The sequence below is a fragment of the Diaphorina citri genome, unplaced genomic scaffold, assembly GCF_000475195.1.
Source record: "Diaphorina citri unplaced genomic scaffold, Diaci psyllid genome assembly version 1.1 scaffold371, whole genome shotgun sequence".
In the NCBI taxonomy this organism is placed as follows: Eukaryota; Metazoa; Arthropoda; class Insecta; order Hemiptera; family Psyllidae; genus Diaphorina; species Diaphorina citri.
In genome coordinates, this window is record NW_007377806.1 from 65,079 (window position 1) to 91,552 (window position 26,474).

Genomic DNA, 26,474 nt, shown 5'->3' on the forward strand with positions numbered 1-26,474 from the left:
TGAGATAGGGGAGAGAGAGACATCTTTTTTTTTTTGCCGTATATGAAGTCTTTCTCTCCCTCTCTACAAGTACAAAGACAGTTTTTCTCTCTTCTCACAAACAGACAAACAGAAACTGTACCATACTCGTTGCTAGTATTAATTACTGGGAAATTATAAATTACGTATTCGAAAGCTGTAAGAGCGTGCACGGTAATTTCATCACGGGGAAATGAATGGGGTCAGAATTTTTAGGGTAGTTGAGAGCAGTAGGGAGGTAGAGGTGGGTCTAACATTGCACCATATGATGCCATTGGCCATTGACTATCGATGCGTCTAATATTGCACCACGTGACAACATTGACCAGGTAGATCTGACAGGTACGGCTGAAAAGGTCCCCCTAATCAAAAGAGTTCTCTGTACGATAGTACAAGGTACGGTATATTGTATATTGAGTTGGTATAATGTAAATAAAATTGAGAATAGAGAGGGGGTAGGTACCTAACTACTTATTAATCCCTTGGAAAGCTTTACTTATATCATATTAGTTCAAGCGCAAAACAGATCTGAAATAAGAAAGATCAATGTGGTAGGTGTGATCTCAAGACTAAACGACATATTCCGACTTGGAATGAATATAAGTAGCCTGATTGAAAAACATAAAGGGAAAGAAGCCGCTCAAGATGACACACACAAGTAGAACTGAATCTATCAGGTAGACTTGACTCCTGATCAGGTCTACCTGATAGTGAGTGGCTAGCCTAATAGGCAATCAGGGTAAAGTTAGCAGGCACATCCGTGTTGTCCATGTCCATTTCCGTCACCTCGTACAACAGATGAGGTTCTCCCACCTCCGGCGATATCTCGTGCAGGAATTCATTCTCGTAGAACGCATCCTGTTGGATGGATCCCATCCGCGTGTGATTGGCACACCGGAGTATCCACTCGTCCACCTTGTCCTCCAAATAGTGGACGCGTTCGTGTACTGTGACGTCATAACCGATCTGCGGATGGAAGATGAAGTAGTTGCGGATCTCGTTCTTGATCACCAAGGGGAGATAGTGGAAGAACTCGAGGGAAAACCTGTCGAACGCGCGGAAGTAGCGGTACTTGAGGACTTTGTGAAAGAGGGGGACATCGCCTGCGAACCAAACGAGATTCGTATAAGCTTAAACCATCCTTTGGGTCTGTTGTCCCTACACCTAAGCCTCGGAGTGGGCTCTTTGTGAAAAGAATAATAGCGAGGAACAGCAGAAAAGGTTGGAAGGATGCGGGTTCAATCCCAGCCGAGGCATGGAACTTTATCCACATTTATTCGAGCCTTTGACCACATAATAATAGAGCTGGAAGGGTTAGGTGGTAGAGAACGCCTCCGGCTTTAACCTAACCTAGTAATTACCTTCCACTCAAGAGTCGATTACTTCTATTACATAGGTAATATCTATTAGTATCAGGTAGGTACATTATTGCCTATTATTTGGAGTTTTAGAGCAATTAAATAGGTATTGGAACCATTCATTTGGAGTGAAATAGTGCTTTATACTGTAGGTAAACCTTTTTGGCACCGGACCTATAATAAAATTCCAGTAGTCCATCCGTAAATGCATAATTTATTATTAAAATAGGTATTATTTTCGATGGACAATAATTATTGGGTGGAAACTCGTCTTTTGGCAATTGCAGGCAATTTATTATTATTCTTTTGTAGTGGCTTAGTCTGGCTGGGGAACCACAGGGAGGATACCACAGCCTGAAATTTCCTTTGCTGAAGAAATAGCCAAGTTTGAGTGCGGGCATCCAATTGTAAAAAAAAAAAAAAATGTAGCCAAAACCAAATGTCAGCCCAAAAGCAATCACCCTGAGGCAGATTGAGAGGCTGACGAGGAACGCAGATCAAGTCTGAACACGGGAAAAGGGGAAGAAGAATAATTATCGTCTCCCTTAGTAAGTTGTAAAAGTGAGAACTTTTCTATGACAAAGCTGTGCCAACACTTGAACATGGAAGGCTGGACAAACCTAATTCAGCAACAGTTAGTCAGCAAGTCACGATATTTATGAGTAATACTCGTAGCTCAATTAGAAAATGTGCTGACGCGGGAATATCATGGTCTGGAAACGCTGACTTGCTTCCCCCTGCTGATCGAAACGAGGAAGCTTTGAAAAACGATTTTCACGGAATGAATTTAGGGCGAGGGATTTTTGTGATAGATTTAGAGATGGAAATTATTGAAAAGAAATTTAGCTAAAAGGGATTTAAGGGAAAAGGGATTTAGTGCTGAATAAGATGGAATGTAATTTACTCTTTGATCTACTTGGCTACCTGCGAACCAAACGATATTCGTATAAGCTTAAACCATCCTTTGGGTCTGTTGTCCCTACACCTAAGCCTCGGAGTGGGCTCTTTGTGAAAGTAAACCAAACCAGAACCCTGATGAAAGGACACCGGACGTAGTGGAAATAAGTAGGGGAAAGTCACAAAAGATCTAATCAGGTCGCCGTGACATAGGGCGTTTATACTCTCTCTCTCTCTCTCTCTCTCTCTCCTATTTCTCTCTTGTTTTCCTCTTCTTCTTTCCTTCTCATCCTCGATATCACTTTCTTGACTGTTTCTAATATCTCTTCTATCCCATTTCTCTCTTTTCTTCCTATCTCGAGTTTTATCATTATTATCTCTAGTTCTCTATGCACTTTTGAACTATTATGTCAATTAGATTTAGAATTAGATGTTTATCACAACCACTTTATCAGTGTCTATCATTGATATCATCTTATCTTTTCACATTTAGATGTTCAACCTAAAGGTCCTAAAGGGATTTTCCAGTCTCATCCTGGCAGTGTAAATGAGGTACGATATATTCTATTCAATCAGATTTAGTTAGATACGTACTTTATCGAAGTCTTTCATTAATTCTATCCTTAAGCACTCTTGTACTATCTTTTAGATATAGGTACTACTATCTATCTATTACACTTAGATATATTTTATTTTCTCCATCTGTATCTTATCCCACTTCTTCTCTTCTATTCTCAAATTGTCTCGGGTTTCCTTTGATCTTTATCAGACATTCTCCAACATATTTGCTCAGACAGTCTTTAGAGTCTTTTCTGAAAACCTCAGCAAAGAAGTTGGAAACATTCACTTATCTTGTCGATTTCGTCTATATCTTCTCCCATATTAGTTTTGTGAAAGTAAATCAAACCAGAAGCCTGATGAAAGGACACCGGACGTAGTGGAAATAAGTAGGGGAAAGTCACAAAAGATCTAATCAGGTCGCCGTGACATAGGGCGTTTATTAAAGCCGATGGACCTACTTATACCAATACCCCCTATGTCTCATCTTCATCTAATGGAAATATCTAAAGCACAGTCCTCCACTTATGTTGCAAATGTCAGACGATAAATATTGTATGGCAATCTTTCTTAAAGGTGGACTTGTTGGGAAACTGTCGTACCACGTCCATATACAGGAAACATTGTCCTTCAACATTATCCTCTGACATATCCAACATAAGTGTGGACCCTGCCGAAAGATGTTAGTTACCCGAAAACTTAATGAAAGATTAATAGAACGAGAAATGGATGGACTATATTTTTTAGGTCATAAAGTTCTGGAGCTTAACACAGTCCTCCACTTATGTTGCAAATGTCAGACGATAAATATTGTATGGCAATCTTTCTTAAAGGTGGACTTATTGGGAAACTGTCGTACCACGTCCATATACAGGAAACAATGTCCTTCAACATTATCCTCTGACATATCCAACATAAGTGTGAAGAAGGTCAGAAAATTTCGGAGCATAAAACAAGATGCGTTTACACCACAATCTACCGAAGTCAACCCACATTGACTGGATATGTCAGCCACTCACGCTCAGACAGTCTGACAGACAACGGTGTCAGACCATCGAAACGTGTGTGGCGTAAAAAGCTTCAAGCAGTACCGAATCTCTGATACAATCTGACCTAAGTCTCAAACTTTTACCGCCTCACACGGTCCAACTCCAACTGTCTATGTCTGACAGACCTAGTCGGAGGGGCGGTCATTATTTTCACTCCAAAGGCCCCCTGATTGTCTCACCTGACGCCATGCCCTTTTCATGACCATATACTTTCTTCAATATACTAGGTAGCTCCCCAAGTTCAAACGCTTTCTGTTTTCACTTTTCAATCGACATTGATTGGATATGTCAGCCACTCACGCTCAGACTTGACAGACCACCGTATCGAACCATCGAAACGTGTGTGGCGTAAAAAGCTTCAGACCGTACCTAATATCTGAAACAGTCTGACAGACCCAACCCTCAAGCTTTTACGGCCTCTCACGCTCCAACTAACTGAAAGACCTAGTCTGAGGGGCGGTCATTATTTTCACATCAAATGACATCTGATTGTCTCACCTGACGCCATGCCCTTTTCATGACCATATACTTTCTTCAATATACTAGGTAGCTCCCCAAGTTCAAACGCTTTCTCTAGTTCTTCATTTTCCCGCTGATAGAGCGCGACAATCTCGTTTTGTACCGTCGTCATGAGAACTTCACCCAGTCGTTCTGTGTCGGTCATTTTCACCATATGAGCACAACTGTTGTCGAGGAAGCTCTTGTGGAGTTCTTCAAAGAAGGTGGCGTACTTCTCCTTCAGCTTGTCCCGTTGGAAGAGGTAGAACTTGTTGGCTTTCGTGTCTTTCCCTTCGGTGCCAATTTCCCTCTTATGCCGAACATGTGTGGGAATAGATGCATTGTGGAAGAGAAGATCATTGTGTTGTTGGATAGCTTGTTTTATGTGACGCCAAAGCTCGAAATATACAAGGATCACTATGATTGAAAGGACGAACAGCTTCAAATCCGATAGCATTTTTTCAAGGACATACTTACAGAGGCGTTTTTAAACTGTTGGTATACTGGGCCTTTTTAGCCCATTGCATGGATGAGTTGGGGAAATATTATTGGAAAAACTGTATTTTCCCCGAATATCTTTTCCTTTGCCACTAATATTTACAGAGCAATAATTGTCAGACGAAAATTTGATTTCTTAAATGAAGTTTTAAATCTTAAAACACTTTTCACTCAAATAAAGGATCTAAGTATAGCGTGATTTAAAATTGTAAACATGTGATGAATAAAATCACGCGTTTCCTTTTCACAATATTATTAAATAACTCATTAAAAAATATTAATTGCCACAAGGAAATTTGAAACTTGAAAATAAACCATAAACAATTTTTATCAAATCAGCTGTTGTTATATTCTACACTTGTTAGGGTTACATAAGTTCAAATTTGACAAGTTTTAATAGAGAAACAAATAAAACACTCTGTACTGTATTTTCCCCGAATACCTTTACCTTTGCCACTAATATTTACAGAGCAATAATTGTGAGACGAAAATTTGATTTCTTAAATGAAGTTTTAAATCTTAAAACACTCTTCACTCAAATAAAGGATCTAAGTATAGCGCGATTTAAAATTGTAAACATGTGATGAATAAAATCACGCGTTTCCTTTTCACAATATTATTAAATAACTAATTAAAAAATATTAATTGCCACAAGGAAATTTGAAACTTGAAAATAAACCATAAACAATTCTTATCGAATCAGCTGTTGTTATATTCTACACTTGTTCGGGTTACATAAGTTCAAATTTGACAAGTTTTAATAGAGAAACAAATAAAACACTCTGGTTACACAGGTTAACCTTTTGCGTACAGAATCAATTTCACCAGAATCGCTCTTACGGTAGGATTCATGTCCCACATGAAACTCAAGCGTTGTTGTTACAGTCAGACGTAAACAAAACATTTTTTTTTCAAATACGGTAGGATTCATGTGAGACATGAAACCTCCGAAAAGCGATTTGTGGTAGGCTTCATGTCACACATGAAATTGTTCCCTCGCTTTTAATTTATTTTCTTTTTTTTCCTAGTTGAGATAGAAACATCTGGTTTTTTTTGTCTTCTTCGGAAATCTTCGGACTATAATTCCGAATGCTTTGGAATCATAATAAACAAACACCGGCTTTTCAGTCTGCATTTGAAAGGAGCAAAAGATACACAAGTTCCTAGGCACGTCCTACCGTAACGCCTCCTATCTGTAAAAATCAAGCCGACCGTAGCGAGTAAATCTGTAGCTTCATGCTGGACATGAATCCTACCGTATCACCAGATTTAAGTTATATTTCTCCTACCATAATGGCGGAACCATGATTTCATGTGACACATGAATCTGTCCGCAAAAGGTTAAAATGTACAAACCTCTGTTGATGTTGTACAGAGAAATAGGAGATGCAGTAGTCACAGAAGATTTAAAGCCAGCAATTTAGCTACGTTTGACACACAATAAAAGCGGACAATATAAGGGAAAACGCTTCGAAAAGAAAATCCAAAGAGCAAGGTTTGTATAGAATAAGTAATTCTAGAGAAATTGTTAAAAATAAATAAATAACAATAAAAATAATATGAAGAAAAAGGTGGAATTGCCAATATAAGAGAGACTATTCAAAGACAGTATTCTTGTCTAAATCACTTTGAATGTTACTTTACTGTTCATATACTGCCCATCTCTGAAAAATCATAAACGACTCTGAAAAAAATCACCGATGTTTTAAATAAATTCCTCATAATTTTCCTTACTCTGTAAGGTCCTAATAATTTTCCTAATAAAAGGCTGTTTGTTTTTTTTTTCCATACAGGTCAGTTTATAGGAGTGGTTGACAGAGATTTGAAAATATCGAGCAGATAGTTCCTGAAGAGAATCATGACGTCAGCTTTCTATATTATTTCTATTTTGTTCACCAACTATATCATATTAGTTCAAGCGCAAAACAGATCTGAAATAAGCAAGATCAATGTGGTAGGTGTAATCTCAAGACTAAACGACATATTCCGACTTGGAATGAATATAAGTAGCCTGATTGAAAAACATAAAGGGAAAGAAGCCGCTCAAGATGAATCCCCCAGTTACGTACAACCTAATCCCAATGGTTTCGTAGCATACCCTCAAAATAATGAGTTTCTCTTCCAAAGTAATCCCAACAATATCCCAAACCAATTCGTGCAAAGTCCTCAAGGCAGTGCATCGTTCAGTAATAATGGAAACGGTCTCTTTCAAAATGTCGGACCAGGACTATTACGTACAACCTAATCCCAATGGTTTCGTACCATACCCTCAAAATAATGAGTTTCTCTTCCAAAGTAATCCCAACAATTTCCCAAACCAATTCGTGCAAAGTCCTCAAGGCAGTGCATCGTTCAGTAATAATGGAAACGGTCTCTTTCAAAATGTCGGACCAGGACCTCAAAATAGTGGTGATATGTTGTCTCAAAATGGAATGTCCTCCCCAAACACCTTTGCGCATCAACACCCTCAAAGCAGTGGATCCTTGACTGGATTTAATCCTATATTTACCGTTTATTTTTCTCCCAAAAAATATCTCTCCGTCCTTGTTTAACCTTTTGCTTCCCCATGCTGTTTTACATCGTACTCTGTTTTTCCGTGGTTTTTATATTTCTCTCCCTCTCTCTCTCTCTCTCTCTCTCTCTCTCCCTTTCTCTTCCCCCCCCTCTCTCTCCCATTAATCTAGGAAAGCAATCGGTACCTAATTATTTCTGAAATTACAAAATTCATTTAAAAGGAAAAGAAGAAAAGGGAGGAGGAGGAAGAAGAAGAAGAAGAAGAAGAAGAAGAAGAAGAAGAAGAAGAAGAAGAAGAAGAAGAAGAAGAAGAAGAAGAAAGAAAAACCAACTTGAACTATCAGAAGATTATTCAACCTTTCCCTTTCTTCTTCTTCTTCTTCTTCTTCTTCTTCTTCTTCTTCTTCTTCTTCCTCTTCTTCTTCAGCTGCTTTAGAAAATGTGTTCGAAAGTGTTATTATTATCATCTAAAATCACGACCTTCAAAATAACAGTAATTTAAACATTTTAATTGATTAATTTGTGTCTTTATTTTTCTGTTTCAGGTTCTGCCATCAGACATAGTTAAAATGATTATAGGTGGATATTGGATAAGTAGGTACCTACTGTACTTATTTGGTAAGTGAGCTGCTTGATGATAATCCATTAAATGACCCGTGTTCTTCTTCAGCTGCTTTAGAAAATGTTTCGAAAGTGTTATTATTATTATCATCTAAAATCACGAACTTCAAAATAACAGTAATTTAAACATTTTAATTAATTGATTAATTTGTGTCTTTTTTTTTCTGTTTCAGGTTCTGCCATCAGACATAGTTAAAAAGATTATAGGTGGATATTGGATAAGTAGGTACCTACTGTACTTATTTGGTAAGTGAGCTGCTTGATGATAATCCATTAAATGACCCGTGGCTAAATAGTGACTTGTGACCCTTGACTAAATATCCATAGCGAAAAATAGGTTGGCGAAAATAATGAAAGGCTTCCTTTATTATTACAATAGTACTAGGACGGACTAAAAAGTGAGAAATAAAATCACGTGGAACTTTCAATGTACAAAAGCATCCCGGGAAGGAATAGGCTCCTGTGGGATAAGGGTCCCACACTGCCCTTATAGCATGTAGCAGGTGTTTCTTAGCCACCTAATACTCCTTACCTTCTTTATTTACTTTGAACCCACAATATAGAGGCCCAGGCATTAGGCTTACATAGGATAGGTTGATAGGAAGACAGGTAGGGAGAGAGAGGGAGAGAAAGGGAGGGAGAAAGAGATAGGGAGGGAGAAAGAGAGATGGAGAGACAGGAAGAACATAAACAGAATGGTAAGCAAAACAAGGGGGAGGACTATAGAGCTCGAAAGAATGGGAAGGGGTAGAAAGAGAGGGAGGGAGAGAAAGAGAAAGGAGGAGAAGGCAAAGAAAAAGAGAGAGAGAGGGAGAGAAAGAGAGAGAGGGAGGGAGAGAAAGAGAGAGAGAGAGAGAGAGAGATAGAGCGAGAGAGAGAGATAAAGAGAGAGAATAAGGATGGCACAAAAAGAAGATTAAGAAGAGGTGAAGAAAATGAAAAGGACGCTGTGATAAAGGAGGGAGTAAAAGAGTGGGGAGTCTGAGAGTTAGGGACATGAGAGTAGCAAGATATACAAAGTGGGAGAGGGGAGAGACCGATAAAGGAAGAGGGAAAAGGAAGATGAGGAGGAAGGAACAGAAATGAGAAAGAACTAAAGAAGAAGGTAGGAGAAGGGGAGGAAGAGGAGAGAAAGAAATTGAGAAAAAGTTGGGGACATAAGATACCTGATACAGAGTGGGAGACGGAGAGAGGGAAGAAAATGAGAAAGGGAGAGAGAAAAAAGTACGAAGGGGAAGAAGAAGTGGAAGTAGGGACAGTAGCAAGAGAAAAAAGTAGGTAGGAGGACAAAAAAGAAGTGAGATAGAGAGAGGGTGAGAAGTGTAGACAGAAGGCTAGAAAGATACACAAAATAGGAGAGGGAGAGAGAAGAGGAAAACAAGTAGAGACAGAAAGAAGAGGGATAGATAGGGTCAAAAAATAGGGGGAGAGGGAAGAGAGGGGAAAAGGAGGGAGAGGGAGGAAAAGGAGGGTGATAAAGATAGAGGATAATAGTAGGGGACAGACGAATAGCAAGATACACAAGTGGGAGAAGGAGGGGGAAAAGCAATTTAGATTCTCATTGTATAAGCCCCAGAGAGCGAGAGAGAGAGAGAGAGAGAGAGAGGGAGAGAGACAGTAAGAGAAAGAGAGAGAGACAGCGAGCTAGTTAGAGCGAGAGAGAGAGAGAAGGACATGGTCATTTTCCACACTATTGTTATCATCTCCTATAAATATAGGGTGACCCAGAAGTTCCTCAACTCTGACTAATTCGGTCCTAAAGAATTGATTCCATCCCGGAGAACCATTTTCTAATGTCTTGAGATTTGATACGGTCACCCTGTATATTGTGAAGGTACAGCGACTATTTTGCCATCAATCCTTTTCTTTACCTCTATTACCTATTACCTCATATTTTACCTCTATTATTCCATATCTTACCCTATCTGACCTATATTACCTCATTTCTTCCTCCTCTCCTTCCTTATTTCTTACGCCTACCTTCTTTTGCCCTCTTCTTTGTCTTATAGGAGGTACACATAAAGCATCTATACTCTATTTCTTACCTTTACACCTACTCTACCTACTCGTGTCTTATTGTCAATTTATTTCACTAACCTACACTCGTACCCACCTGTGTGGCTGACTGGTCACGAGCACTGCCTCTCAACCTGGAGGTGCTTGGTTCGAATCGCGACCAGGGCGGAAATTTTTTGACCGAGAACGGAAAACCGTTCTTGGATAGGTATGGATGTAAAAAGAATGTGCCTTGAAGTCAAGCGAAAGCGGTGCCGAGGTACATTTTTTATCGCACTTGACGTGTCTGATTTTTTTTTTTTTTTTTCCAATTTCACATCTAGGTACCTATGTAGTTTTATCACATCCTGTATTTTTTTTAAAGCTAAATAAGCTCAAGATGAGATCTTCAATGTAAAGATTTTTGTCCTACCCTGTATTCTGTAGCTTTACAGTATTCATACACGTAACGGTGTACCTGGTTTTGTCCTACCCTATATTATATGGTTACGGTCTACGTGTGGCCATAATAGAACCCGTGCCCATTCAACCCCCTCCCACCCCCTCTGTTCCTCTTCCTAAGGGAATTATGCCTGGAAAATATCTGTTATAGTGGGAGGGGAGGAGAAAGAATGTCTGCTATAGAGGGAGGGGAAATTACTGTATATTAGAGGGGACAAAGTGGTATAAGAGGGATGGTATTTGCTATAGAGGGGGAAAAATAATTCCTATTGTCGAGGGGAGAAAGTGGTACAGAAGGGAGGGAAATTTCAGAGGGGCGAAATTGGAGGGGGGGAACTCTGGAAAAATTCCCCAGTTTCCAGTTCAATGATTTTTTCACGATATTTTTTGACACTAACATTTTTCCAATTAGCAACAGATGTTCAATGTTCAATTTCCATCTCCCTCTCTCTCTCTCTCCTCTCTCTCTTTCTCGTTTGAAAATCTAGTTATCCTAAAATTATATATACCCTCTACAGGGTGGTCCAGAATTATAGGGACAACGGCCTACAGTAGATATATGGGATCATTTCCAACAATAATCATTCCCATATGCATGTATGTAGGTAGGTACCTATATTTTGCCCTGAAAAATATAGGGACCTTGTGACAGGATGAAAAAAGCGGAAAAAATAGTGGAAGAAGGAAAAAGAGGAGTGGAAGGAGAAATAGTAGTGAAGGAGGAAGAGGAGAAGAAGAATTATTACAGAAATTTAAATAGAGGTACCAAAACCTAATAGAATAGGTAGGTACCAGTGCTTTTCAATTTAAGGACAAGGAGAGAAGAAGAGAAGGAGGAGGAGAGAAAAAAAGCGTATGTACCTATTGCTTATTCAGTTAGTTCTGTTTTTTTAAATATTCATTACGTCATCTTTGGTCCCAAGTTTTCTCTTGAAATTCAGTTCAGGGTTTGATAGAGTGTAACAACTGCCATATCCTAAAATTATATGCCCTCGATATTACACTAATCTATAGGAAAGCAATCGGTACCTAATTATTTCTGAAATTACAAAATTCATTTAAATGGAAAAGAAGAAAAGGGAGGAGGAGGAGAAGAAGAAGAAGAAAGAAGAACCAACTTGAACTATCAGAAGATTATTCAACCTTTCTTCTTCTTCTTCTTCTTCTTCTTCTTCTTCTTCTTCTTCTTCTTCTTCTTTTTCTTCTTCTTCTTCTTCTTCCTCTTCTTCTTCACTACTTGTCGTAGAAAGAAACGGTTTTCATTTTTGAAATTTGCACAAAATTTTACATCTAGAACAATCATAAAATAAAACACAAATAAACTGTTCAATTTTGATTAAATTTAATTTGTTCGAAATTTGCTGACCTCCTTTTTAGGCTGTCCTTTTGTCTTGGTTAAATTTAATTACCTACGCAGTTGACAATTTTTTCCTTGAGTTCAACAAAAGTCTAGTTTTTTTACTATTATCTGAGGGCTTACCAAAAATGCTTCTTTTACGCCTATCTCTCTCAAAAGTCACCAAATTATTGAAGAGGACTTGGGGGAAACATTATTGTACAATAAAGTCACGAAGTACATTGTGTATTGTATACAGAAGGAGGAAATAAAACACCAATGAACTGTCTAATTTTGATTAAATTTAATTTGTTCGAAATTAGCTGACCTCCTTTTTAGGCTGTCCTTTTGTCTTGGTTAAATTTAACTACCTACACGGTTGACAATTTTTTCCTTGAGTTCAACAAAAGTCTAGTTTTTTTACTATTATCTGAGGGCTTACCAAAAATGCTTCTTTTACGCCTATCTCTCTCAAAAGTCACCAAATTATTGAAGAGGACTTGTGGAAACATACATATTGTACAATAAAGTCACGAAGTACATTGTGTACAATACAGAAGGAGGAGGAGAAAGAAGGAAGAAGAATAAGAGGAGAATGGGAAGGAAGAAAATGGAAAAAGGAATAGAAGGAATAAGAGAGGAGGATGAGGAGAAAGAAGGAAGAAGAATAAGAGGAGAATGGGAAGGAAGAAAATGGAAAAAGGAATAGAAGGAATAAGAGAGGAGGATGGGATGAGGAAAAACTAAGGAAGAGGAGAAGAAGGAGAAGAGAGAAGAAGGATGTAGGTATTGTGTTCCTGAGAGGGAGTAAAAAAAATGTACAAACCTGAAACTCTCCCTCCCATTATGTAGGCCCTTGACAACTTGACATACTTCTCTTTATCCGTTAGAATTCCCTCTTTTCAAGCCCTTAAACCCCTGCCCTTAGGCCCTTAATTTCAATACCATGGGTCTCTACTCTCTAGGGCTGAAATTGTTCAAATTAAATGTCAGATATACAATTTCATCATGTTCTCTGGATATAGGGTGAGAGATAAAGTCCCGTCGCAGTCCTATGTAGGTATATATAATTAATTTAATTCTTATTTTTTAATTATTTTATATTTAATTTTTAGACCTACTTAACAAATAATCATGCATAGGCAGGTACCTACCTACGAGCAGGTACCTACGCCTTTTGAAATGTTTACTAGATTGACTAACTTTTTTTCCCCATTAACTATTTTTTTTTTTAGAACTTGCACATTGCATAAGTAATCTTTTTACGGCGCTCATACAAAATGTTTGGAACATACTGTGCGAAGAACACCACCATCACGAACTTTTTACACACACTGTCAAAATAATAAAATTGTAGGTATTACAGTAGGTAGGTAATAATAAAAATAAAAATGAATCTGAAATATGAAGAAAGAGAGAGAGGGGGAGGGAGGGAAGGAGAAAGAGAGAGAGAGCGAGAGTTAGAGAGAGAAGTTTAAGTGAAGGGTGTATTGTAATGTATTTCAATGGGGGGAAAAAGTAAATGGGGTAGGTAGGTACCTACCTATTAGGTACCTCGTATAAACATATTCAACATGTTGAAAAAATCTAATTTTAAATTCATAAAAAAAAAAAAAAAAATATAAGTGAATTCTATTTCAACCCATTTAGTATTAATTTTAGATATCTAGACATCACATGGAGCCTCTTTCTCTCCTCCCTTCCTCTCCTCATAATCTCTCATCTATTTCGCTTTATAACTTCTTTAGACCGACTTTCCCTCTGTCTTTTGAACTATTTCCTCTCCCCTCGCTCTCTCTCTTCTCTCTCTCTCTCTCTCTCTCTCTTCTGCTTTTTTACTCCTTTTCTATTTAAAATCTATTTTTATCTCAAATCATCGCTTTCTTTCTTCTCTCTCTATGCTCCGATTTTTTCCATCCTCTCTCTCTCTCTCTCTCTCTCTCTCTCTCTCTCTGTCTACATACATATATCTATCTCTATCTCTCTCCTCCCTTATTGTCACTTTAATTTAACTCTCTCTCTCTCTCTCTCTCCCTCTCTTCTCCTTCCCTTGTCTTCCTATCTCCTTCCCCATATTACTTCCCTCTTCTAATTGTCTTCGTCTCCCCTTTCTTAACCTCTTCTTCTCTCCCTCTTAATTCCTTTAATTCCCTTCTCCTCTTCCTCTTCCATTTCTCCTCTCCTCCTTGTGTCCTTCTCTTAATTCTTCCCCTTTTCTCCTCAAATTTTCCATTACTCCTCTCCTCTTCTCCTTTCTATTTCTGCTCTCCTGTTCCTTTTCCTTTGTTTTGTTTTTCTTTATTGTTCCACGCTATTAGAAAATAGAGAAATGTAGAGAGCAAAGCAGTTTCTTAATTTATTTAATGGACTTTGCAATGATTTTTTCATTAGTCTAAATTGTTGCGTGTTCTATCGTGGAATCTCGATGTGTACAGGGTGTCACTGGTGGAAGGTGCCACACTAAATCAGCCTAGGAAAAGGCTGCTCTTTTGGCCTTCAGTATTAGGCGTCTGCAAGGGAGAATAATAATAATGATAGTGCTTATTTAGGTATACTGCTCGCATAGGACTGAAAAGTCCCTTTACTCCAGCAGTAGGCTACTACTATTATTGTGGTCAAAGTCTCAAATTATGTTGAGGATAAAATTCCATACCTCGGCTGGGATTGAACCCACGCCCTCCTGTTTACCAGCACCTTGACCACTACACCACCGAGGCAGGGAGAACTGACCATCGACCATAATACCTAGAGTAAACAAACCATGCTAGGTACCTACTGAAAAGAACGAACCATGCTAGTGAAACCATGCGACATGCTACTTCTCAACGGAGCCTAAGAGCAGCCATTCACTATCAGGTAGACCTGACAGGCGGACCTTCTCAGGTGTACCTGATAGTGAGTGGCTGACCTAAGACCGTAGTACCGACCCTTGCAGAAAATCAAGAAATTGAGCTGAGTATTTTTCCTACGATGGTCGATGGTCTCGGCGAGGGTCTATGGTCCATGGTCTATAGTCCATGGTCTATGGTCCATGGTCTATGGTCGCCGTTGTGGCCGCACACTTGGACTGTCATATTTTCTGTCTGACCAACTACTAATAAAACTATGTATTTCAATCCATTTGGCGGGTTCGATTCCCGCCCGGGGCGGATTCTATCCTGATGGGATAATGTTCGTTTTCGGAACGGCTGGCTTTCTCCTATCCTGTCTTCCTTCTCTCTTCGATTTCGGGACGATAAGACCATAGCAGTTACAGTTCCCTCTGTCAAACCTCTTAAAAAAATTAAAAAAATCAATCCATTTGTTTTCTTCAGATTACATCAGGTCCACCCTGTAGAATTTAACGATAAGTACCGTATACATTTTGCTGATGTATATTAGAGGGCTAGGTAGCTATTATACGAGCTATATGGTATCCGTACTCTGTTGCTCTGCTGCTGATGCCTCTATAAATACTAATGCTAAACCAGTGGCGAAGCAGTGATTGGGGTCCGTCAGACAGTCGAAACGCACTGAGAAAAAAAATGGTGACAGGGTGCCACAAGTTAAGGGTGGAAGGACTCCATTATTGGGGTACTTCCCCTGATTTAGACTGGTGGAATGCTATAGTAGAGTGTCCAGCTTCCCGATATAGAGTTCAATATTAGAGTGCCGGACCCCAGTCACCCGATTAAGCTGCTGGCATCCTAGTTTTTTTCTCAGTGCGGATATAGAAAAAGCTTCCGACCCAGGTCTCTCGGACGGTCTGACAGACCTCAGGTCTCAAGCTTTTTCCGCCACACACGTTCCGACGGGACGCGGTCTGACAGACCGCGTACTGACAGACAGTCTGAGTGTAAGTGACCAGAATAAAACATAATCCCTCTACATCTTCACCTTGAAATCTCTGTCTGAAAATACTCGGACACTGTGCTCTTGTAGGTAGGTATCTCCGAGAACATGTACTCAAAGGTCAACAAAAGTTGTGTTTTATTACTTTATTATTATTATTATTATTATTATTATTATTATTACCGTCATGAACGGTTTATTTTAAACTCAACGTCCCTACAGAAAGTCTCGGTAAAGTTCAGCAAAGTAATGGTGTCCATGAGGTCAATGTCATCAGCTGTCAACAAAACCCTGTGCAAGTTGATCGAGAAGATATAATGGAATTTCTAACTTTAATGATTTGACTGGAGCAAAACAGCAGGATCAACAGATGCAGGAAATATTGAAGCAGCAACAAGCTAATCAACAAGAACAGCAGCAAGGTGTTAACCAACCAGCACAACAAATATTACAGCAACAGCAACAACAATCAGATCCACAGGGACAGCAAAAACAAAAAGAAAATCAAGATGTCGATAACTTCATAAAAAGTATTCTTGGCAGCAGCAACAGCAACAACAATCAGATCCACAGGGACAGCAAAAACAAAAAGAAAATCAAGATGTCGATAACTTCATAAAAAGTATTCTTGGACAAGATATATTCGATTATGCAAAGAAAGAATTGAAATTTGATGATGGCAAAATTAATAATAACCAATACCCTGCGACTGAAGAATCATTATTCAAAAGATGTACAGACAGTAAGTATGATGGAATAACATGCACCTATGGAAATAATCCAGTCACAGATAAATATAAATCTTTTAAAATTTATAAACGCCAAGGGAATCGTTATTCAAAAGATGTACGGACAGTAAGTATGATGGAATAACATGCACCTATGGAAATAATCCAGTCACAGATAAATATAAATCTTTTAAAATTTATAAACGCCAAGATGAGCCCATTGAGAGTGTCCAAAAGAAGATCCTCCAACAAAATGAATGGGTTAAAGCTGATGAAAATAAATTAAAAACTTACTTTAGGGATGTTAAAAAAGCCGAAGAAGAAAGAAAAAGGGATGAAATGTATGGAAGGGTAAAACGAGGAGTAATAATTGACGAAAGTTTTGACACAAATGAGAAAACGACACGACGCACGCATATTTATGAAGACATAGAAGTAGGATTACGAGATTGGATTAATTTTGGACGGAAACCAGCATCAGATGAGGATAACGGGACGAATAAAACGATAGAGACAAGTACAAAAAATAATATTAGATCCAAACGTGAAGCGATTCATCGCGAACAATATTATAAACCTGATGAACATTATGAAGACGTGATTGAAAAATTTGCAAAAATAAAATCTGAAGACCAAAATACTTTGATAACAAATTTTATTGACAATCTCAAACTAGAACCTCAAGAGCCACAGAGAAATAACAAGCATCTTAGATATAAAAGGGCAGCTCCCGCATACGAAAAATATTATAAAACGGAGGAAGAAAATGAAGAAGTGTTTGAACATTTTGCAAAAATAAAATCTGAAGACCAAAACAGTTTAATAACAAATTTCATTGACAATCTCAAACAAGAATCTCAAGAACTACAGAGAAATAACAAGCATCTTAGGTATAAAAGGGCAGCTCCCGCATACGAAAAATATTATAAACCGGAGGAAGAAAATGAAGAAGTGTTTGAACATTTTGCAAAAATAAAATCTGAAGACCAAAACAGTTTAATAACAAATTTCATTGACAATCTCAAACAAGAATCTCAAGAACTACAGAGAAATAACAAGCATCTTAGGTATAAAAGGGCAGCTCCCGCATACGAAAAATATTATAAACCGGAGAAAGAAAATGAAGAAGTGTTTGAACATTTTGCAAAAATAAAATCTGAAGACCAAAACAGTTTAATAACAAATTTCATTGACAATCTCAACTGTATTAAATTGAGGTCCTTGCTCTTCAAATGCAATGGCGGTTATTACATCCTGTGCCCTAAATCACCAAAGTATGGAAAAGTATTTACAATTCCACATTTCAATATGATTCGTCCAAACCCAAAATTCTGCTTTTCCATTGGCTATTACACTTGTAAGATACTTTTCCATACTTTGGTGATTTAGCGCACTGGGCTCCTAAGCTAACATTCTAAATAAAGCAGTAGATTCGTATAAGCTTGGTCCCTCTTTATTCGTATGCCCCATGCTTTGGGGCTGTTTGCCCTAAGCTTGACCCATCTTTTGGGGCTGTTTGCCCTACATCTAAGTCTTACAGTGGGCTTTTTGTGTATCGAGTTAAGCTGAAAAATAAAGCAGTACTGATACCCTCATATTCATTTAAAATGGAACATCTCTGAAAGTAAAGTCTTCAACATGTACCTACCTTCCGATCCAGTAGATTTTAAAAGTAATAAAAAGAGAAGATTTTTGACAGAGGGACCTGTAACAAGAAGGTCTTATCGTCCCGAAATCGAAGAGAGGAGGACAGGATGGGAGAAAGCAGTTCCGAGAACGAACCTTATCTGTTTAGGATAAAGTTCGCCCCTGGTAAAAATTGATCCCGAAAACTACTTTACACTAAAGCTTAGCGTTTATGTTCAATTTTAGAACATACCTAGCTTAAGCAATCTATTTGCCTGTATGTTACTTTCCGTGTCCGAAAAAACCAATGTCAACGTCAAATATTGCGCCAGTGTGTTGCAGTCTTGATTGCGATTTAATTTCTGGACGTTAATCAGCACCCTAAGAAGGCCATGGCATTGAACGTGTCAATTTGTTTGTTTAAAAACAAACCATGTACTTGATTATATTGATTATCAGATCATCTTTGTTATCAATCCCAAATCACTCTCAATTCTATTCACCGTAATCAGAAAAACCAAGATATCTTTAGGGAAAAGAAATTAATGCGTCAAAAAAGAGAAACTTCTGAAGGTAATGATTTGGAACTTTTGAACAAAGATCTAAATAAAAAGGCTGAAAGATACTCGAGGTTACCTTACAATGAAATATTTCCAGAAATCTTAAAAGATTTCGAGACTTTTAGGGAAACTGTTTATGCAAAAGCATTTAGGAGAGCTTACAGGGCCAATGGTTGGACTGTCAGATCATTCGATGTACCTGAAAATCCTAAGGAAGTACTGCCGCAAGTTTTTCGTCATTTCAAATACGTATCAAAAACAAATCTAGAAGAGTATTATTTCATAATGATGTTGAAATTGCCAAAGCTAGTCAAACTTTATCAAAGGACAATGAACATAATAGACAGGGGATTTACTGAACCAACTTTGGGACAACTACAAGGCTACATGAATCGGGAATACGAAATAGAAAAAGATTTTGCTGAATTCAGTAAAATACTTCGAAGTAAAATATTTAATGCATACTTGGATTTTGAAGATAGATATAACGAGGAGAGTCCGAGGCTATTCGCCTATTCAACTATGCCTCCCTTCAACAAGGATCCTACTGCTCCTCCAGAAATGGATACTTTTAAAGAACCTTGATCTGAAATATAGGTAGTTTAGGAACTTGAACTGTGTGTTTTTCTATTCATTTTGATATTTTATTATTTTTTTTATTATTAATAATTATTGGTCTGCCATGAATACCTATAGCAAATTTTCTTGAAATAAATAAATTAAAAAAAAAAAACAAAATGTTTATTATTTTTACTACCTATCTAGTCTTGTGTTTTTCTTTTCAAGAAATAAATTGGGTTCAAGATTTAATACGATGCTTATTTAGAATAAAAATGAGGAAGAAAAATAAATCGAAAAACATATAAAGCACACTACAAATGAGCCGCCATTTTTATGACTAACCGAAAGCTATACTGGATTTAATAATAATGGACCGGGTCAAAACAATAATGGGAACGGACTTCTAAACAATGCTATACCAGGTCCAAACAGTGGAACCCTGGGTGGATTACATAATCTTCCATCAGGGTTTCAAAATGGTGGAGCATTTATGTCTCATAACGCTCTATCTGCACCAAATTTTATACCAAACCAGTTATCACAAAGCGGGGCAAACAGTGGTTCCCTGAATAATGGAAACGGACTTCTAAATAATGCTATACCAGGTCCTCAAAATAGTGGAACCCTGGGTGGATTACATAATCTTCCATCAGGGTTTCAAAATGGTGGAGCATTTATGTCTCATAACGCTCTATCTGCATTTGCTGTTTGGTACATTGGAGAGTAGTGGAGTAGTGGGAAAGTCGGAAGCGACTAATAAACAGAATCATCATCCAGTAAGTAGATCAAAATTTCCAACATTGTAAGATAAACTTTGAAAACGGGATACCATGTCAAGTACTAATTTATACTAACATAAGAAGAGAATAAGTCTTCACTTGACTAAATAAAACGAATTTATTGATGGAAAAGAGTCAACATGTTTCAACATCTCATGATGCAGCAGTGGAACCCTGGGTGGATTACATAATCTTGGATCAGGGTTTCAAAATGGTGGAGCATTTATGTCTCATAACGCTCTATCTGCACCAAATTTTATACCAAACCAGTTATCACAAAGCGGGGTTGACTCTTTTCCATCAATAAATTCGTTTCATTTAGTCAAGTGAAGACTTATTCTCTTCTTATTTTAGTAACATTGTAAGAGAAACATCGAGCTATGCCACAGAAGGGAAGGACGACTAACTTCTAAACAATGCTATACCAGGTCCTCAAAACAGTGCTGGAACCCTCGGTGGATTACATAATCTTGGATCAGGGTTTCAAAATGGCGGAGCTTTTATGTCTCATAACGCTCTATCTGCTCCAAATTTTATACCAAACCAGTTATCACCAAGCGGCGCAAGTAGTGGATCTCTGAATGGGCAAAATTTTGGACCTGCTCTCCAAATGGGATCATATTCAAATGGTATATTCAATGGAATGGTTCCTCCCAGGGGAAGTAATAGCAATAACATTGGGGACCCAGAATCAAGTTCTGGAACCCTGGGTGGATTACATAATCTTGGATCAGGGTTTCAAAATGGAGGAGCTTTAATGTCTCATAATGCTCTATCTGCACCAAATTTTATACCAAACCAGTTATCACCAAGCGGCGCAAGCAGTGGTTCCCTGAATGGACAAAATTTTGGACCTGCTCCCCAAATGGGATCATATTCAAATGGTATATTCAATGGAATGGTTCCTCCCAGGGGAAGTAATAACAATAACATGGGGAACCCAGAATCAAGTTTATTTCAAATGTTTCAACAAAATCAATTTAGACAAAATCAAATGGGTTATAATCAGAATGTTGGGAAAGATCGAAATATTCAGGATAATTGTTTCCAAAAAACAGTAGATAAATCCTATAATGGAATTTCTAACTTTAATGATTTTACTGGAGCAAAACAGCAGGATCAACAGATGCAGGAAATATTGAAGCAGCAACAAGCTAATCAACAAGAACAGCAGCAAGGTGTTAACCAAATGTTGGGAAAGATCGAAATATTCAGGATAATTGTTTCCAAAAAACAGCAGATAAATCATATAATGGAATTTCTAACTTTAATGATTTGACTGGAGCAAAACAGCAGGATCAACAGATGCAGGAAATATTGAAGCAGCAACAAGCTAATCAACAAGAACAGCAGCAAGGTGTTAACCAACCAGCACAACAAATATTACAGCAGCAGCAACAGCAACAACAATCAGATCCACAGGGACAGCAAAAACAAAAAGGAAATCAAGAAGTCGATAACTTCATAAAAAGTATTCTTGGACAAGATATATTCGATTATGCAAAGAAAGAATTGAAATTTGATGATGGCAAAATTAATAGTTTTGCAAAAATAAAGACGGAAGACCAAAACAGTTTAATAACAAATTTTATTGACAACCTCAAACAAGAACCTCAGGAGCTACAGAGAAATAACAAGCATTTTAGATATAAAAGGGCAGCTCCCGCATACGAAAAACATTATAAACCGGAGGAAGCAAATGAAGAAGTGTTTGAACATTTTGCAAAAATAAAATCTGAAGACCAAAACAGTTTAATAACAAATTTCATTGACAATCTGAAACAAGAATCTCAAGAACTACAGAGAAATAACAAGCATCTTAGGTATAAAAGGGCAGCTCCTACTTACGAAAAATATTATAAACCTGAAGAAGAAAATGAAGAAGTGTTTGAACATTTTGCAAAAATAAAGACGGAAGACCAGAACAGTTTAATAACAAATTTTATTGACAACCTCAAACAAGAGAATCAAAGCAAGCATATTAGGTATAAAAGAGCAGCTCCTGCTCATGAAAAATATTATAAACCCGAAGAAGAAAATGAAGAAGTGTTTGAAAATTTTGCAAAAATAAAAACAAAAGACCAAATTAATCTCATGACTAATTTTATGGATTGTCTTGAACAAGAAAACCCTCCAAGAAAACAATCTGTTGATTCTATTCACCGTAATCAGAAAAACCAAGATATCTTTAGGGAAAAGAAATTAATGCGTCAAAAAAGAGAAACTTCTGAAGGTAATGATTTGGAACTTTTGAACAAAGATCTAAATAAAAAGGCTGAAAGATACTCGAGGTTACCTTACAATGAAAAACAAAAACAAAACAATCCAGAAATTTGGCGAAATCTAAGCCGATCTCGAGTTCTGTTCAATTTTCCATGGCAAAACACGTTCAACCTGAACTTAGGACTAGATAGTAGATAGTTTCAGCTAAATTAAAACCCCTGAGCCAGCCTAGTTAGCTTAGTTGGTAGAGCGTCTGCCTTGTAAGCGCTAGGCCGCGGGTTCGATTCCCGCCCGGGGCGGATTTTATCCCACGTGCTATATATCTCTCTCTCTCCCCTAGTATCATATAACGTAATCGATAGTAAAATGTATGTTACCTGTACAAAGCCCTTAGCCTTTTCGTTTCGTTTTCCGTTTGTCCGTACGTAGCCAGCCTAGTTAGTTTGGATTGTATCTCAAAACTCAAATAGTTAGGGTTCGTTCTCGGAACGGCTGGCTTTATCCTGTCTTTATTCTCTCTTCGCTTTGGGGACGATAAGACCTTGGCAGTAGAGGGAACCTTCTGTCAACCTCAAAAAAAGTAATAATAATAATAAAAAAATCGTTCAAGTGCAATATACCTACCTTTGGCTCTGTCTCATGTTTTCGTGCCAAAACTCAGGAAAAGCTGGACCGATTTTGATGGAATTTGGAAAAAAAAAAAAACAGTTCAACACGGTAAATAAAATCGAATTTTCGCCCATCAGGGCCTCTATTAGACTATAAGGTCACTTTCCCCATTCTACAGGTGTTTCTATCTCAAATTCCAATCTTTTTTCAAACAAAGTATATTCTGAGCTTTTAGTTAATTAAATGAGACTCTACCTACCACGCTCCAAGAAACACCCATAGAAGTTCCGTATACCCATAGAAGTTTCGTGTAGCCGTAGAAGTTCCATATCCACAAGTTATAAGTTATTTAGGGGAGCTCAGGGCCTAGCCTCGAGACTACTCGAACAAATTGGGCCCCTCAAATAAAAATATTTCACAAATAAGAATCCTTAAGCCTATATGTACAAAAACAGTACCCACCAGCAACAGTTTCATCAGAAACATTGTTTCTCAACAATCCAGAAATTTGGCGAAATCTAAGCCGCGATCTCGAGTTCTGTTCAATTTTCCATGGCGAAACACGTTCAACCTGAACTTAGAACTAGATAGTACCTAGATAGTTTCAGCTAAATTAAATCCCCTGAGGAGCCCGAGGCCTGGACGAATGAGACCGAATGATGCCCCTGTAACAGGCCCTGGGTTTTGCCGAAATCTAAGCCGATCTCGAGTTCTGTTCAATTTTCCATGGCGAAACACGTTCAACCTGAACTTAAAACTAGATAGTTTCAGCTAAATTAAATCCCCTGAGGAGCCCGAGGCCTGGACGAATGAGACCGAATGATGCCCCTGTAACAGGCCCTGGGGCCCCCAAACTTTTCACCAGGAAAATATGGTCAACTTTTCAGTTGAAACCTCAGAAAATGGACGGCAAAAAGTTTTATCTTTTACTTTTCGATTCACTTTTTCCACTAAACTTTCTCTGATATAATTTGGATTAGGTATAGAGAGGTAGGAACATAATTTGTTTATTTAGTTCTGTGTGGCTGTGTCTATCATGACGTCATTATGGGACTTTTCAGTCCTATTTGGTCAGTCCTTAGTCCTACAATTAATGAAGAGGAAGAAGGAGAAGCGGACGGCAAAAAGTTTTATCTTTTACTTTTCGTTTCACTTTTTTCCACTAAACTTTCTCTGATTTAATTTGGATTAGGTTGGTATAGAGAGGTAGGGACATAATTTGTTTATTTGGTTCTGTGTGGTTGTGTCTATCATGACGTCATTATGGGACTTTTCAGTCCTATTTGGTCAGTCCTTAGTCCTACAATTAATGAAGAGGAAGAAGAAGAAGAAGAAGAAGAAGAAGAAGAAGAAAAAGAAGAAGAAGAATCATCTCCTCTCAGAGGTTAAATGGCTAAATTTGCCTAGGAGATGTTTTTTTCCTGTCAAGTGGTTTTTAGAGAAATATTCAAAATGGTGGTGCTATGTCTCAAAATGGAATGTCCTCCCCAAACACCTTTGCGCATCAACACCCTCAAAGCAGTGGATCCTTGGGTGGATTTAATAATATTGGACCGGGTCTTCAAAACAATAATGGGAACGGACTTCTAAACAATGCTATACCAGGTCCTCAAAACAGTGGAACCCTGGGTGGATTACATAATCTTCCATCAGGGTTTCAAAATGGTGTTTCACTTTTTCCACTAAACTTTCTATGATATAATTTGGATTAGGTTTTAGAGAGGTAGGGACATAATTTGTTTATTTAGTTCTGTGTGGCTGTGTCTATCATGACGTCATTATGGGACTTTTCAGTCTTATTTGGTCAGTACTTAGTCCTACAATTAATGAAGAGGAAGAAGGAGAAGAAGAATCATCTCCTCTCAGAGGTTAAATGGCTAAATTTGCCCTAGGAGATGTTTTTTTTCCCCCCTGTCAAGTGGTTTTTAGAGAAATAACGAAATAAATAAATTCAAATTACCAGCCTAACTAGGCTAACTAGCTTGGAGACTCGCTACCGTGTCAGCCCTCCCTAGAAGCGCTAGGTCACGGGTTTGATTCCAGGTTGCGAATTTCATCCTGAACACATAAGGTTCGTTCACAGCTTTCTCCTATGCGGTCTTCCTTCTTTCTTCGCATTCGGGACGAAAAAGAAGAGGTTTGATGGTAAAAAAGAAAAAGCCGCCAGTTTCTTTTTCTTTATTCTTTCGAAGAGTGAACTTTCCTTTTCTCCATAATATTTTCTCATTTTTCCTCTGAGAAGAAGAATCATCTCCTCTCAGAGGTTAAATGGCTAAATTTGCCTAGGAGATGTTTTTTTCCTGTCAAGTGGTTTTTAGAGAAATAACGAAATAAATAAATTCAAATTGCCAGCCTAACTAGGCTAACTAGCTTGGAGACTCGCTATCGTGTCAGCCCTATAAGCGCTAGGTCACGGGTTTGATTCCAGGTTGCGAATTTCATCCTAATCACATAAGGTTCGTTCACAGCTTTCTCCTATGCGGTCTTCCTTCTTTCTTCGCATTCGGGACGAAAAAGAAGAGAGAGGTTTGATGGTAAAAAGAAAAAGCCGCCAGTTTCTTTTTCTTTATTCTTTCGAAGAGTGAACTTTCCTTTTCTCCATAATATTTTCCGTGTCAGCCCTATAAGCGCTAGGTCATGGGTTTGATTCCAGGTTGCGAATTTTATCCTGAACACATAGGGTTCGTTCACAGCTTTCTCCTATCCCGTCTTCCTTCTTTCTTCGCATTCGGGACGAAAAAGAAGAGGTTTGATGGTAAAAAGAAAAAGCCGCCAGTTTCTTTTTCTTTATTCTTTCGAAGAGTGAACTTTCCTTTTCTCCATAATATTTTCTCATTTTTCCTCTCCCTTTTTTTATGGAATGGAAAATAATATTTGCTGTTTTTTCCATTAGAAATCCCCTCTTTCTCTCCCCCTCTGATTTCCCTTTCTTATCTCCCTTTTCATCTCCCTCTCTTTGTCCTTCCCTCGGGTTTCTCTTTGCTTTCTCTCCCCTTAGTCTTCTCCTTTACTTCCTCAGGCGATCATCTCCCTCTCTTTGTCCTTCCCTCGGGTTTCTCTTTGCTTTCTCTCCCCTTAGTCTTCTCCTTTACTTCCTCAGGCGAAAAGGAGGAAGGGAGAGCGGAGGTGAGGAAAAGTTATTTTTTAAAAATTATCACTGAAAATATTTTCCGAGTTTGATCAGAAAACGGTGGAAATTATGTCTCCTCCATATCCTCCTTCTTCGTCTTCTTCTCCTCCTTCTTCCGTCGTTTTCTCCTCTTTCATCTCTCCTTCCTTCTCCTGCTGCTATTCCTTCTCCTCTTAATTGTGCAGAATTATCACTGAAAATATTTTCCGAGTTTTATCAGAAAACGGTGGAAATTATGTCTCCTCCATATCCTCCTCCTTCTCTTCTTCTTCTCCTCCTTCTTTCGTCGTTTTCTCCTCTTTCATCTCTCGCCTTCCTTCTCCTGCTGCTATGCCTTCTCTTCTTAATTGTGCATGCCTCTACACATCTCTGGATCCTTTACACATCTCTGGATCTCTAGCTGAGATGTGTAGTTAGAGATAGCTAATGCTTTTATCACCCCACCCTGTACGATCTATGTAGGTAGGTACCTGGTTTTATCACATCCTGTATTTTTTTTATATTTATTATTTTTTTTAAAGCTAAATAAGCTCAAGATGATTTTCAATGTTAAGATTTTTGTCCTACCCTGTATTCTGTAGGTTTATCTAAAATATATACAGCCCCTTGTGTAACTGACTCAC

The 26,474-nt window shown here is 38.1% G+C and overlaps 2 protein-coding genes across 3 annotated transcripts in view; one reads left to right on the forward strand and one right to left on the reverse strand.

The window, feature by feature from the left end:
* Window positions 1-672: 672 nt before the first annotated feature.
* On the reverse strand, window positions 673-5,529 carry LOC103508135. 2 transcript variants are annotated; one of them, XM_026822828.1, is made up of 3 exons: window positions 5,319-5,529; window positions 4,379-4,954; window positions 673-1,121 (listed from the first exon to the last, which is right to left on the reverse strand). In XM_026822828.1, the coding sequence occupies exons 2-3, from the start codon at window positions 4,833-4,835 to the stop codon at window positions 742-744; spliced, it is 837 nt and encodes a 278-aa protein (XP_026678629.1). In that variant the 5' UTR covers window positions 4,836-4,954; window positions 5,319-5,529; the 3' UTR covers window positions 673-741. The 2 variants fall into 2 exon arrangements, with proteins under 2 accessions (XP_026678629.1, XP_008470892.1); XM_008472670.3 differs by lacking the exon at window positions 5,319-5,529 and having other exon boundaries at window positions 4,379-5,182.
* A 1,560-nt stretch (window positions 5,530-7,089) lies between these two features.
* LOC103508137 (putative uncharacterized protein DDB_G0271606) overlaps window positions 7,090-26,474 on the forward strand; it is a 29,293-nt gene continuing 9,908 nt past the window's right edge. Inside the window, exons 1-5 of the mRNA XM_026822825.1 lie at window positions 7,090-7,369; window positions 19,470-19,700; window positions 20,303-20,339; window positions 20,595-21,075; window positions 21,255-21,429. Coding sequence (XP_026678626.1) covers window positions 7,090-7,369; window positions 19,470-19,700; window positions 20,303-20,339; window positions 20,595-21,075; window positions 21,255-21,429 — 1,204 coding nt within the window. The remainder of the gene's footprint in view (window positions 7,370-19,469; window positions 19,701-20,302; window positions 20,340-20,594; window positions 21,076-21,254; window positions 21,430-26,474) is intronic.